General features: G+C 55.5%; 2 protein-coding genes across 3 annotated transcripts in view; one reads left to right on the top strand and one right to left on the bottom strand.

The window, feature by feature from the left end:
* Window positions 1–6,527, bottom strand: part of NAT14 (N-acetyltransferase 14 (putative)) — a 60,349-nt gene extending 53,822 nt beyond the window's left edge. Inside the window, exons 1-3 of one of the 2 annotated variants that reach the window (XM_008709787.2) lie at window positions 6,488–6,527; window positions 4,751–4,867; window positions 3,172–3,312 (exon numbers count right to left, since the gene is read on the bottom strand). The gene's annotated coding sequence lies outside the window, so the exon portion shown is untranslated. Of the gene's footprint in view, window positions 1–3,171; window positions 3,316–4,750; window positions 4,868–6,487 lie in introns of both variants that reach the window. The other variant, XM_008709786.2, reaches the window with a different exon arrangement.
* Window positions 6,528–6,589: 62 nt separating this feature from the next.
* UBE2S (ubiquitin conjugating enzyme E2 S) lies at window positions 6,590–11,339 on the top strand. Its single transcript, XM_040633803.1, has 5 exons — window positions 6,590–6,692; window positions 6,770–6,823; window positions 7,439–7,586; window positions 8,925–9,115; window positions 10,871–11,339. Exons 2-5 carry the CDS (start codon window positions 6,821–6,823, stop codon window positions 11,198–11,200), a joined length of 672 nt encoding a protein of 223 aa, XP_040489737.1. The 5' UTR covers window positions 6,590–6,692; window positions 6,770–6,820; the 3' UTR covers window positions 11,201–11,339.
* The last annotated feature ends 3,245 nt before the right edge of the window (window positions 11,340–14,584 follow it).

Genomic DNA, 14,584 nt, shown 5'->3' on the forward strand with positions numbered 1-14,584 from the left:
TATAAATATCCTTTTTTCCCTCCAGAGGCATTTGAAAGTAAGCTGCATATGTCATAACGCTTTATCCCGAAAAGGACACTTCTCAAGAACAAGGACATTCTCATACACGTCCACAGGACAATGATCAAAACCAAGCACTTCACGCTGATAAGGTCCACGTTCAAGTTTCACCAACGGTCCGCATACTGTCCTTCAGAGCAACTGCTTTCCAGCCCCTGCTACGTGGGGCGAGGTGTCTGCTTACCACGTCTCCTCAATAGGCCTCTGCCTTTTTCATGACATTGACACTATTCTGTACAAGTCCCCGCACCTGGGTCTGAGGTTCCCTCGCGGAGAGGTCCAGGCTGTGTACGTCCGGCAGGAGAATCGCAGCAGTGATGTTGACCTCTTGGTGCATCAGTGTTCGGGGAGCCCAAGCCCTCGCCCAGCTGGGACTGCTGATACCAGCCTTGACCTCGTTGGCTGGCTGAGCACCTTTGTAAACAGGAAGCACCCCGCCTGAGGGTCCTGTGACACCGCCCGGCCATCTTGCTCCTCCTCAAACTTCCACCTGCTGCCTCAAGCCTCCATGGGTGATTCTCCGGCCTGCATCAGTTATTACTGTGCTCGTGGGTGATTGTGAGAACCTTCTAAATTTTTTTAAAAAGATTTTATTTATTTGACAGAGCCAGCAAGAGAGGGAACACAAGCAGGGGGAGTGGGAGAGGGAGAAGCAGGCTTGCCACTGAGCAGGGAGCCCAATGTGGGGCTCGATCCCAGGACCCCCCATCAAGGAAGCCCACTCCCACCCAGGAGAGCTCAGACTCTGCTCCTGGGACACAAAGGCACTCGGCTCTCATTCATCACCTTCTCCATGCCTGCAGATGCCCGAGCTAAGAGAGAGCAAGTCCACCAAGGGCAGAGGCCCTGCCAGCAGCCACAGACGGCGGCCTCAGACAGGAAGACGGAGGTATTGGGCACGAAAAGACGCTCATCCACAAGGGGGGGGAAAGAAGGTGCACAGGAAAGATAGAGCACCTGTGTCTGCCCCAGACGGCACGTATTTTCAAGACGGCTGACGTTCGGGCTCATTCCCACATCAGGACACTGACACAGGCTGCATCCCTGCCGGGAATGGTTTCCTCCAGATTTCCACAAAACGTGCTCCGTCACTTCCTTTAAATCTTTGCTCGAATGCCGCCTTCTCGATGAAAGTCTACCCTGACCACCTTGCCTCAAATTCCCTCCCCAGCATTACCGATACTCCTTACCCTGCTCTATTTTTTCCGGTGATTAGTATCATTTCATCCTACCAACTTTTCTTACAAACTAGCCCGAGACTTTCCCAGGCTTAGAGCTGGAAGTCCTGCATCTGGGGCAAACCACAGGTGACCACCCTGGCTTTTGTGCTTATGGGTTGCCTATCTCTCTCCCCACTAGAATGAAAGCCCCAGGAAGGCACTGTTTGGTTTCCTGTCTTGGTCACTGATCCATCCCAACCACCTGGAACAGCGCTTGGCAAACAGCTGGTGCTCAAAACAAAACAAAACACTTGTTGAATGATCGGGTCAGGTCCTGATGACGGTGGGGATCCAAACAAGGGCCACTTGGCAGAACTGCAAACACACAGGCTCTTTGCACGATCCCACTTCTAGGAATTTCTCTAGAGAAGCTCACAACTGCGCCCAAAGATAAATGTTCAAGCATGCTCACTGCAGCTTCGAGCCACAGACTGAACCTGGCGTGAACGCCCGCTGGCCGGAGAATGCTAGAAGCCGCGGTGTGCTCCTATCGAAGAGTAATGCACAACAGCTGGTCTCCACACTCCCACAAGGGGGCACGTGTGGGAACGAGGACACGGACATCTCTAGGTCAACCTCCAGGAGGTGTGGGGAAGACACCAGGGTCCTGACAGGGGTAAACTGAGGGGGTAGGAGTGTGGGGGGAAGGAGGCCAGGAGCAGCACCTCCAGATTACCTTCCCCCACTTGGATGACTGCGTGAATTCTCCCCAAGTACCTATGTCTTTCGTAATTTAACACAAATGAACAGGGGAAATGACGATTAACTTGTGAATCCAGAACTCAAGCTGAAGGGACAACCTGAGCTTCAATGCCTAAGTCTCCGGGTCACCAGTACTGAGCAAAGGAAAGCCACCCCATCCCCACCCCTCCCCAGTCTCCCACGCCGACTCAGAAGGCCGTCGCTAGGCCAGCTCCTGACTAGTTCTCATGTGTGTCCCCTTCTCTCCAACTGCCAAGCCGTCACACGAGCCCACTCCAGGGCCAGCTGCTGCTGGATTTCCTGCCTCCACTCCAAGCCTCCCATCCAGCCTACACAGCAGCCGAGCTAGCCTCCATGGAAATACCAAACCCGCTCACCACCCTCCCCACAGCAAAACTCCTCACTGGCTCCCTCGGGGTCTGAGGAGCCTGGCCTTCAGGACCACAGAGGCAAGCGCCCCCTCCATTCACACCCCATACACACGACTCGCCAATTTAAAGTGCACGATTCAATGGTTTTTAGTCTGCTCAGAGAGTTGTGCAGCCATCACAATTTTAGGACCTTTTTACCATCCAAAAAAGAAAATCTGCACCCATTAGCTGCCCCCTCCCTGTCCCCCATCCCCACACCCAGCTAGGCAGTCACTAATCTACTTTCTGTATGTATGGATTTGATGATTCTGGACTTTTCATGTCAATGGGATCATAACATACGTGGTCCAGGGGTGCCTGGGTGGCTCCATCGGTTAAGCACCCGCCTTCGGCTCATGATCCTGGGGTCCTGGGATCGAGTCCTGCATCGGGCTCCCTGCTCAGCGGGGAGCCTGTTTCTCCCCCTCCCTCTGCCACCACCCTGGCTCATGCTCTAATAAATAAAATCTTTAAAAATAAAATAAAATAATGATAAAATACATGGTCCTTTGTGACTGGCTGCTTTCCCTCAGCATAACACTTCTGAGTCTCCCGCAACTTGTAGCCCGTGTAAGAATTCCCTTCCTTCCTACGGCCATGTGGCTCGACCACAGCGGGGTTGTCCGCCATCAGTCAATGAGCTTCTGGGTTGTTCCCACCTTTCGGTGATCATGGTAATGCTGTGTGAACCTCTGTGTATGACTATTTGTGTGCACCTACGTTTTCATTTCTTTGGGGTAATACCGGGGAACAGAATACAGGGTCACACGGTAACTCACTGTTTGAGCGTTGGAGGAATTGCAAGGATGTTTTCCGAAGCACCAGTAGTATCTTCCATTCCCACCAGCTGTGGAAGAGCTCCAACTTCTCCACATCCTGTCCAACACTTGCTGTTGTCTGACGTTTTCATAATAACCATCCTGCTGGTGTGAGGTGGGATCTCATTGTGGCTTTAATTTGCAATTCCCTGATGGCTGATGATGTCGAGCATTTTGTCACATGCTTATTGGCCATTTACAGATCGTTCGCTGCCATCACCGTCCCTTCCCTTCACAGGATTACAGAGGCCCTGCCTCTGCCCTCACCCCCCTCTTCTCCACCCCTCAGTTACGCAGTTACATGACCTGGAAAGCCTGAGTCAGACCATGGCACTCCTCTCCTCAACACCCTGCTGTGCCTCCCTATTCCCTCAGAGAAAAGGCTTTGAAGGCCCTGTGTGATACCCCCACCCCAACCACCCACGATTCGTTCCCCCACGCCCCATTCTGTTCCAGCCACACTGGCCTCCCTGCCGTCCCTCCAGTGTGCTGAGCCTATGTTCCAGCTGTCCCCACTGCCTGGAACACTCTTCCTCGGACACGCGCATAGCTCCCTTCCCGCCTTCCTTCAAACTTGGGTTCCCATGACACCTGCTTGGTGAGGCCTACCCCAGCCACCTGGCTTATAAAATTCATCATGGCACTCGCATCATCTAGTACCCCGAGCTCCTCCCTGATCTACTTCTTCTTCCACAGTTCTTGCTCCCTTCCACCTACCCTAAGTTTTACTTATTTGTTGGACGGTTTTATGTCTGCCTTTCCCCGCTACAGAGCAAAGAGGTACCCTAAGCACCCAGGATGGTGCCCAGCACTCAGAAGGCACTCAGTAAATATCTGTTGAATGAATGGACACCTTCGATGTGTCCGGCACTCTGCTAGGGGCTGAGGAGAGTCCCTGTTCTCCTGGGGCTCATCTACTCAGAGGCGACCGTGATAACACGTAAGCAATCAAGCAAGGACAAATTCTGACAGACCCAGATCAAAGAGGGTGAAGTGAACAAGCATGGGAGTGGAGGTGAGGGAAGATAAGGTGAGCTGAGGCCATGAGGAGGAAGAAGAGGGAGGAGAAAGCTCTCCAGGTACAGGGGACCCACAGCCACGTGTCCTCCAGTGAGACAGCTTGGCTGATACTGGGGACCCACAGAAAGGCAGCCCAGGGGCCCAGGGGAGAGTGTGCTTACAGCAGCGCAGGGGTTCGTCAAATGTAGTGGGGCAGGGGACTCTTGCAAAGTTTTCAGCAGGGATGGTGCATGTTGGGATTGGGATTCCAGTGGTTGGTAAACACCCACCTACCGAAGGCACCGCCTGCTTCTGTAAACACAGGGTGACTGGAACACAGCCTCCCCACTCCGCCCCGCCCCCCACCTTGGACTGCATGTTGGCTAGGCCGCTCTGCAGAACTGAGTCCTGGGTTCGGTTTGCTGACCCCCATTCTAAGGTGACTGTTCAGGGCATAGGCGACCCTTCTCTCTCCCCCACATCAGGTCCTGTGGACTTGCGCTGAATCCCATCACCTCTCCCGACCCCCACTGCCACAAACCTGCTCTGAGTGCCTTCGCCTCCACCTGCATGACAGCAATCACCTCCTCTTTGGCCTCTGTTCCTGCCCAGAGGTCAGACGGAGTCATGTTCCGGTCAGAGCCTCCAGCGGCTCCTCCTTGATTAAAAGAAAGAACACACTGCTTACCGCAGCCTGGACTTGGGACCTTCCTGCCTCCCCCCTTACTTCTGTCGCCTCGGTTCCTCCACTCGCCAAGCTCACTGACCCAGCCCTGCCAGCTTCCTGGCAGTGCCTCAAACTACACCGGGTGTGACCCCCTTGCCAGGACATTGTGCCAGCTATTCCCTCTCACTGAATGCTTTTCTCATAGACCTTCCCATAGCTCACCACCTCCACCCCTCCCTCCCTTTCTATCCCCCTGGCCCTGATGTACCCTTCTTCAGCCTTTATCACTTTCCAACAGGACAGTATATTCTTGCTTGTCTGGCTTCCCCAGGAGGGTGTTAAACTCCACGACAGCAAGGGTTTCATCCCTTTCACTCTGCTTATTCCAAAAGCATCCAGCCTGCACAGCACCGGCGCTCAGATCTGGAGCGCACTCCTACCACTATCCAGCGGACAGGGTTGTCGGAAGCATCAAGGGCAACCACGACCAGGACCACGGCCAGGCATGCGGAGGAAGAACGATGTCTGTCTGGCCCACGACGATATGTGCTACATAATAACCACCCAGTATCCTCCTTTCTGTGTCTTTTGGATGCATTCTTGTTGTAGGGCCTGGTTGGACTACCACCTCAGCCTTGTCACTGCTGGTGGGTGGGGGCGTGGGGGCCCTGCACGAGGCAGCTGAAACCCCTTCCTTCAGTGTCCTTGTGCACTCCCTCGGGCAGAGTCCAGCGCACCCAGTAACTGCAGGTCTGCACGGTGGAGACCGGGGGCCCGCTGGGGACACCGCGCCCTCAGTGCAGGCCTGCAGGGTGGAGGCCGGGGACCCGTCACAGGCAGGGCCGTGCCTCAACCTCCCTCCTGCTTATCACCAGGGATCCCAGGGTCCATCTCTCACGTGGGGAGACAGAAACCCGACGTCGTAACTGACGCCTCGCCAGGCTCCCAAGCCACAGGCGGCCTAGCCCTCAAAGCCATGAGGCCAGCTCCTTCGCCCCCCGCGACGCACGACACGGGTCACGGGATACTGCCCGCACAAAATGGCGCCTCACAGAAAAACGTAGCCGACTCCCAGCGCCCACCCCCACCGTGGGCTGAGGAGCGGGCGCTGGAGGCCGCGCACACCTCGTTTGCATATACAAAACCGACCAATTTCGTTGGCCGCGGCCGCACTAGGCAAGGCCCCCATTGGTTACTCTCCATTCCTCCCCGCCCCCTGGCACCGCCTTCTCTGCCAAGTGCTGGCGCGTACGAGCCTCGTGACGCCATTCTACAATTGCGCCTTCCTATTGGCCAGTCAGCCTTCCATCATCCGTTTAAAGCCCCCGAATCCCGCCCACTCTTGCCTTGCCCAGGCTCCGCAGCCGACCGTTAGTCGCGTGCGCGATTTCCTGGGCGTCAGGGCACGCGCGCGTACGCCGGGCCAAGGAGGCGTCTTATTCAAACGGCCCAATCAGCGGTCGCGTTGCCCCTCGCGTCTTTTCCCTCTCTACCCTCCCTTCTCAGCGCCCCCATTCTCCAGGGACCCCATTACGACCCCCGCGCGTCCCCATTGGCCAACCCGCCGCGCGCCCCCCTCCCCAACTTCTCCTGATTCTTCCCGCAGCTTACGGGAAGGGAGCGAGCGCCGCGAACGCCCAGGACCGTGCGCGGTGACGTCACGGGTCGAGGCGCGGCCCTCCGGAGCCACGGGGAGGTGTGGCCTACGGGTGGCTATAAAGGGGTGACGGTGCGCGCGCGACCGGCTCAGTGCGGCCGGGCACTCGGGGCGGGCGGATTTCTAGGCGCGCTGCGCGGCGGCCATCGGAGGCAGCGGGGAGTGGAGCGGGGCCGCCGGGGCCTTTCCAGGGCCGCAGCGGCAGCAGTTGGGCCCCCCGCCCCAGCCGGCGGCCCGGAGAGCGCAGGAAGGGGGCCGGGGGGACCCGCCCCCGGCCGGCCACAGTCATGGTGAGCGCGGAGGCCAGGCCTGGGAGGGGCGGTCGGAGGGCCCCCCGGAGGAGGAGGCGGGGTCTCAGGAGCCTCTCGCGGACGGCCCGGGGAAGTGGGGGGGCCCTCCTGGGGTCCCGGGCCTGGAATGGGCTCACGGGCCTTCCTGGAGGCGGGGCAGGAGCGGAGCCTGAGCGGCCGGCAGGTTCCCCGGAGGGAAAGGCCCGGCTGAGTCCCGGGGAGGGCTCAGGGGCTTTGTGGCTCGCTCGTGGGTGTTCGGGGAGCAAGGACGCTCCGCCTCCGTCTCCAGCCCCGAGCTGGGGTTTTGAAGAGGGTTTCACCAAGGTTAGGTAGGGTAAGGGGACCAGGGTAGGCCTCGGGCGTACCCGGAATCATGGGGGACCATGCCGGACTATGAGCGAGTTTGGATGCTACTGGCGAAGGTGGACCCATCCGCAGCCCCCTTCGAAGACCGCCCCTATTTCTAGTGGGAGGTCAGCTTTGGACGGCCATTTGAAGCATACTGGGTGGGGGATCTGGGACTGCAGGGTCGACACCAGGGTGGTCACTGCGTCCTTAGATCCTGTAGGAGGCCCCGACCCCTCCAGCTTCTCACCCTCCTCTCTCTGTGTCCAGAACTCCAATGTGGAGAACCTGCCCCCCCACATCATTCGCCTGGTGTATAAGGAGGTGACAACACTGACTGCTGACCCGCCTGATGGCATCAAGGTCTTTCCCAATGAGGAAGACCTCACTGACCTGCAGGTCACCATCGAGGGCCCTGGTGAGTGTGGGATTGAAAGGAGGGGGGAGTGTGTTTATGGATTTCTCCTTTTCAGTACAAGAGCAGGTCAGAAAGAAAGACAAATAGCATATGATTTCACTTATACATAAGTGGAATCTAAAAGCAAACGAACACACCAAAAAAAGCAGAACTAGGACAAGAACAGGAAGCCCCCATTATAAGTTGGGCTCTGCCAGGTGCTGGGGACGCAATGGTGGACCCACAGAGACACCTCTTACTCTTGGTGCTCACAGTTTGCAGGGCAGGGCACCACAATAACCAATTATCATGGGTATTTTTCCTGTAGGTAGTGAGAAAACCCTGATCCCTGAGACAGCATTTAATGGGCGCCTTAGGGGGGTTCGTCAGATGGGGCTTCTCTGGGACCTAGAGGGTGGGCCGGATGACCGCAGACTTCTTGCTGCCATGCTGGGGGTCCCCAGGACAGGGCAGGGAACAAGCCAGACGCAGCGTCACGGGAGGGAACAGTAATAACCAAGTGATCACACGTGGAACCGTGCAGTGATGTAGTGACTTGTTTCTACAGAGTAAGCCGAGGTGCCACGAGGGTGTGGTGGAGGAGGTGGTCGGGAGTGGGACAGTGGTAAAGGAGTCAGTGCTCCCTGGTAGGCCAGGTCCTGAGGCAGGTGGCCTGGATACTTGGTAGAAACAGAAGAGACCGGTGAAGCTTTTAGGGCTTGTAGGAGTCTGGAAGAAGTTGAGAAAGGAAGCCATTGGTGGATTTCAAGCAGATGTGAAGGCTGCAGTGTTCAGCTGTCGGGGAGGGGGCGGTCAGGAGGCCGTGGATCACTGGCGTTCCGCGGGTGAGGTGAAGTGGCTTGGCTGGACTAGTAGGTGGGGTCAGATTCAGGAGGAGACCAGGAGATCAGCTGCCCAGGCTACCACGGAGGGATGTGGTGACCGGGACATGAGGAACAACTGTGGGTCCAGAACCACTCCTTTTTTTGTGAGACGAGCAAGTTGGGGGAAGAGAACCATTCACTGAGATGGGCAGATGGGAAGACTGTGGAAGTGACAGAACAGTCCCATCAGTTGCCTGCGGGCCTTCTAAGTAGACAGTTTTCCAGGAAGACAAGTGAGGGCAGTGGCTGTCCTTCTTGGGAAGGGTACATGACTGAGACACTCGAGAGAAGAGGCACCAGGGGTGGCATTTGGGTCCCCTGGGAACCTAGCCCCATCATGCTCTCAAGAATGCCTCGGTGGAGGAGGCAGCAGGGCACTCGCCTCATAGCCAGCCTGGAGACTAGGCTTTGGGGTTTTTTTGCAGTACCAGAGAGTCCCAAGCCTTCCTACTGAACCCCTTCTCCCTTACTCCAGAGGGGACCCCTTATGCCGGAGGCCTGTTCCGTATGAAACTCCTGCTGGGGAAGGACTTTCCTGCCTCCCCACCCAAGGGCTACTTCCTGACCAAGATTTTTCACCCCAATGTGGGCGCCAATGGTGAGATATGTGTCAACGTGCTCAAGAGGGACTGGACGGCTGAGCTGGGCATCCGGCATGTGCTGCTGGTGAGTTCTGGGGTGGCCCAAGCGCCTCCTTCCTGGACATCCCACTGATGTCTGAGCCATGGTGCACGGTGTCCGTTTGAAAATCAACCCTGAAGGAATTGGGGGCTTCCGTGTAAAAATCCAGGTTTCCAGCTGGAAAATTCTGGACGGATTGGCAGTGCTTCAGCCAGGACACTAAGTATGGTTGTCCAGGCTGCGCCATGCCTTCGGTACCTTTGCTATAGAACAAGCCATGGGTTTGTATCATAGGATGCTTTCCTGGTGGTACAAGTCAGCATTCGGTTAGGGGTGTTGGTTTTTTCCCAAGCTATACTTCATGGTATAAAATTCAACATTCTAAAGTGTATAGTTATCCGGTAGTCACGAAATTTGTGTGACCATCACCACTGTAGTTCTAGAATATTTTCATAAACTCGTTTCTCAACCAGCAGTGATTTGCCCCACCAGGGACGTTTTGTGTTATTGTATCTAGTGGGGGCAGAGCAGGGGTGCTGCTTGACACCCCCACAGAGCCGTGTCAGCTGAGCCAGTGTGGAGACACCCGTGATCCCCACAGGCCACTAAAGCATTTAGGTCACCTGCTGCCTCCCCACCCCACTCAAAGCTTAAGAAATTTTTTGAGGGGCGCCTGGCTGGCTCCGTCAGAAGAGCATGTGACTTCCGGGGCGTGAGTTCAAACCCCATGTTGGGCGGAGAGCTTGCTTTAAAAAAAATTTTTTTTTTCCAGTGGAATTGCTGATGAGCCCTGGGGCAAATGGTAGGGGGTTTCCTGCAGGGCACTTGGGGAGGATTGAGCTCCAAGGTAAACATCCTCCTCCTCTCCCTGGAGTGTCCGCTGTGGCTGCCAGGGACACTGGAGATGAGCTCACAGAGTGACTGTGTCCCCGGTGATCCCGAGGAGCTGCAGTGTGGGAGCTGCGGGAGGGGCCTCTGGCTGTGGGGTCACTGGTCAGAATTTGGCTGTGGTCCTGGGTCCCTGATGGGCATCAGTGGTGTTTGCTGGGCCAGGTGTGCTGTATGTCTTAGCAGCCAGGGGAGCCGCTCTTACTGGCCTCGTGTGCAGGCGAGAAAGGTCTTGTCACCTGATGGAGGCCAGGCATGTTCTGGTCCTTGCAGGCTCTCTTTCACAGTGGCTGAACGTGGAGGTGGGACAGACACCACGGTGTAGGGGCCACCGCTGGTCCAGCCAGGCCCACGTCCAGCTTCCTCAGGGCTGCCGGCCATACCTATATGGAGTCTGTGTACTTTTGGCTTCAGTTTGCCCCTCTGTTAAAGGGCTCAAGAAGGGTATTGGGACTGGCTCCCTTCCTAGACCTCCCTCTGCGTACTCCTTAAGCACCAGTCCCCCTTTAGCTACGTCCTGGTGCCTTTCTCGGGTCTGATCCACACACCCAGAGTCTGGCTCTGGTTTGGGATTCCCGGTAAATCCAGTGACAACCCTGGGTTTATGTGTTTTGCTGTAAGGAAGTTCTGGAATCCAACAGACCCAGGTGTGAGTGTCTGAATTGTCCCCCTTGCTTCCTGAGTGACCGTGGGCAAGTCCCTTCCCTGTCCAGTTCAGGCATCAGTCACTGGCCACTGGGCCTGTGCAGGTGACATTGAGCAAAGGTGAGAGGACACAGGTGTGAGTGGGGCCAGAGTCAGGGGATGGTGTTGAGAACAGGGAACAGCCAGTGTGGAGGCCCTCAGGCTGGACTCCAGAGGCTCGGGGGGGCTGTGGGTGGCCCAGCCCTGACCATGGCCCTCTCCCTACAGACCATCAAGTGCCTGCTGATCCACCCTAACCCCGAGTCCGCCCTCAACGAGGAGGCGGGCCGCCTGCTCTTGGAGAATTACGAGGAGTATGCTGCCCGCGCCCGCCTGCTCACAGAGATCCACGGGGGCGCCAGCGGGCCCAGCGGTGGGAGCGCCGAGGCTGGCAGGGCCCTGGCCAGTGGAGGTGCCACCCCCTCCACTGACCCCATGGCCCCTGGGGGTGCGGGAGGGGCCGACGGTCCCATGGCCAAGAAGCATGCGGGGGAGCGGGATAAGAAGCTGGCAGCCAAGAAAAAGACGGACAAGAAGCGGGCGCTGCGGCGACTGTAGTGGGTTTTTCTCCCAGCTCTACCCCCCCCACCCCAACCCCCAACTCTGTCTCTAAGTTATTTAAATTATGGCTGGGGTGGGGGAGGGTGCAGGGGCACTGGGACCTGGATTTGTTTTTCTAAATAAAGTTGGAAAAGCAGCTGCTCTGCCTCACAAACACCCCAGAACCGCTGCCTCCTCCACACTGGTCCCCTGGCCCTTGAAGTGCATGCACAGGGCTGCAGCGCCGGCCGAGCTACGGCGGTGGGGGCAGGAGTCCGAAGTCCCGCCTGAAAGCCCGGGAGCTGGGCCTGCTCCTGATCACACTTGGCCCTGTTCCTTCCTGAAGCAGGTGTGTGGCTTGGCAGGGTCCCTGCCCTGGACAGCCAGGTGACAGGTGTGGGCCCACCTGCTGGCACCTCAGCCCCTGATCCAGCTCAGGATGACAAAGCATGTTCCGTGTGTATTTCTGCATCCCAGGCCTAAAATGACGCCCATCCAACCCTTTCTGTTGCTCTGTGGTTCAGGTGTGGCGAGCTGGCTCCTCTGCTGGTTTCCCAAGTGAGGGCGTCTGACTGCCAGTCCACGTCCCCAGCTCTTCAAGCTGATGGCGGGTTTCAGTCCCTCGGGCTTGGAGGGCCCCTGGCTGTCCTCCACTCTTGGAAGCTGCGTGGGTTATCCCCTGTAGCCCCCTCTCCCCACCCCTCTCAACCTCAGGTGCCCCACTCAGGGGCCAGATCCTTCGGATAGGCTCAGCTGACTGGGGGAGGCCACCCAGGCACTCCTGTGAAACTCCAAGTGACCTTGTCCTAAAAACCAGTCTGTCACATGGACAGGTTCTGCCCCCCCCCCCCAACACACACTCCAGGGGAGGGGCAGGAGACGTGGGGCAACATGGTGTACACAGACCACTGCCCTTCCTGTCCCATCCTGGTTGACTGCAGGCTGGTGGTCCTCGTAGGTCACAGACTTATCGGGGCCAGAGGTGAAGGCCGCAAAGCCGGAGTGGTACAGTGGGGAGGAACAGAGTGGGTCTTGGCAGAAACCGTTGAAGGCACAGGGGCTTTAAATTGGCTCACTGTTCATTAACAAAATTTTATGGTCCTCTCAAAAGAGGATAACGGAAAGAGGAAGGAAAACATGTCTACGTAAAGACTTGTATGTGAACTTTCATAGTCGCTTCCTCAGTAATGGACGAAAAATGGACACAACCCAAATGCTCAACAGATGAGGGAGTAAAGAAACGGAGTTCGTGGAAGGGAATACCACTCAGCAAAATACTAACACCAAAAACAGCATGGACGAATCTCGAAAAAACTCTGTGCCAAGTGAAGCCATGTACAGAAGTGTACAAAACACCTGTTCCACTTAGGTGAACTCCCAGGACAGGCACTACTGCTCCAGTGGCCGGAAGCAGGGCATTGGCCGTCTGTGATGGGGGAAGACAAACAGGCACGGGGAGCCTTCTGGGGTAAGGTGCGTATTCCAGATCTCGATTATACTGCTGGTCACACAGGTGCATACATTTGTCAAAACTTCAACTATACTCAAAACAGGTGTAATTCTGTGTAAACTATATCCATGAGGTTTATTTAAATATTTTTAAATCAACTCGTTTTTGTAAAGTAGGTGGACGATAAGTCAGTGGGCAGAAGATAACTGCAAGACATAGAACCAAAAAGGACTAATCCAAAGTATGTAAAGAGCCCTTAAAAATCAATAAGAAAAAAACACTTGACAAAAAGGAAATCCACACGACTGCCAAACACATGAGGAGATTCTCGATAGTCGAGAGGATGCAGTGCAAGCCACAGTTGGTAGCCCTCCCCTCCCACGAAGCGTAACAGTTCAAGTCTGACAACACCAAGTGTTGTCAAGGTCGTAGAGCCACGGACACCTTCCCATGTCCCTGGTGGGAGCATGCACTCCTTACTCCTTGGCATCCTCGCTCGCATCCCACAGCCTTTCACCATTTGTCCTAATTACAATCAGTACACACATGGTCATACATTCGAGAAATGATGCCGAGAACAAAAAATAGAACCACCACTGCTTTGATCAGCTTGGAGGAATCACAGACGTCACGATTAGCCAAACTGGCAAGTCACAAAAGATTCCCTCAATTAGGATGCCTTAGTGCACAATTCCAAAGCAGCTGAAAATAAGTCGTACTGCTGAACAGAGAGAGGTAGGTGATAGAGCTGTAAAAGCAAGATGTCTCCATAAAGCTGGGGAATCTGGTTACAAGGAACCCTGGAGGGCTTCTGAGGAGCTGATAGTCCTGTTTCTTGGGTGGTGCTTGCTTTATAATTATTTTCTGTATATATACTGTACTTTTTCGTATATACGTATATATACGGTATTTCAGAATCTTTTAAAATATTTTTTATTTAAGATTTATTTATTTATTTGAGAGAGAGAGAGAGAGCACACAGGCAGGGGAAGGAGCAGAGGGAGAGGGAGAAGCAGACTCCCCACTGAGCATGGAGCCAGGACGCGGGATCATGACCTGAGCCGAAGGCAGATGCTTAACCAACTGAGCCACCCAGGTGCCCCTTTTTAAACATTTTTACTTTTAAGTGATCTCTACACCCAGCACGAGGTTTGAACTCCACCCCGAAATGAAGACTTGCACGCTCCACCAACCCAGCCAGCCAGCCAGGAACCCCTGTACTGCAGAATTTTTTTTTTTTTTTTTTTTTAAGATTTTTATTTGACAGAGAAACACAGCGAGAGAGGGAACACAAGCAGGGGGAGTGGGAGAGGGAGCAGCAGGCTTCCCTCTGAGCAGGGAGCCCGATGTGGGGCTCGATCCCAGGACCCCGGGATCAGGCCCTGAGCCAGAGGCAGACACTTAATGACTGAGCCACCCAGGCGCCCCTGTACTGCAGAATTCTTAAAACATGAAGAAACATTATGTGTGAATATGGGCTGACCCCCAAACTGCATTAAGTGAACAAAAAACAACGTGCAAACAGTGCATATGATATACTACCATTTCTGTTAATTTTTTAAAAACATTTGAGAGAGGGGCGCCTGGGTGGCACAGCGGTTAGACGTCTGCCTTCGGCTCAGGGCGCGATCCTGGCATTGTGGGATCGAGCCCCACATCGGGTCCCTGCTCTGGTGGGAGCCTGCTTCTTCCTCTCCCACTCCCCCTGCTTGTGTTCCCTCTCTCGCTGGCTGTCTCTCTCTGTCAAATAAATAAATAAAATCTTAAAAAAAAAAAAAAAACATTTGAGAGAAAGAGTGTGAGTAGGGGGAGGGGCAAAGGGAGAGGGATAGAGAATCCCCAGGCTGACTCCCCACTGAGCGTGGAGCCCCACAGCAGGGGCGGGGTATCTCGATCCCACAACTCATGAGATCATGACCTGAGATGAAAACAAAAGTTGGATGCTTAACCGA

Source organism: Ursus maritimus, unplaced genomic scaffold (genome assembly GCF_017311325.1).
Source record: "Ursus maritimus isolate PB19 unplaced genomic scaffold, ASM1731132v1 scaffold_19, whole genome shotgun sequence".
Taxonomy (NCBI): domain Eukaryota; kingdom Metazoa; phylum Chordata; class Mammalia; order Carnivora; family Ursidae; genus Ursus; species Ursus maritimus.

Coding starts and splice junctions, on each gene's coding strand:
- UBE2S (XM_040633803.1), top strand. Junction 7,587..8,924: donor GGTCACCATCGAGGGCCCTG/GTGAGTGTGGGA, acceptor CCCTTACTCCAG/AGGGGACCCCTTATGCCGGA. Junction 9,116..10,870: donor GCATCCGGCATGTGCTGCTG/GTGAGTTCTGGG, acceptor CTCTCCCTACAG/ACCATCAAGTGCCTGCTGAT.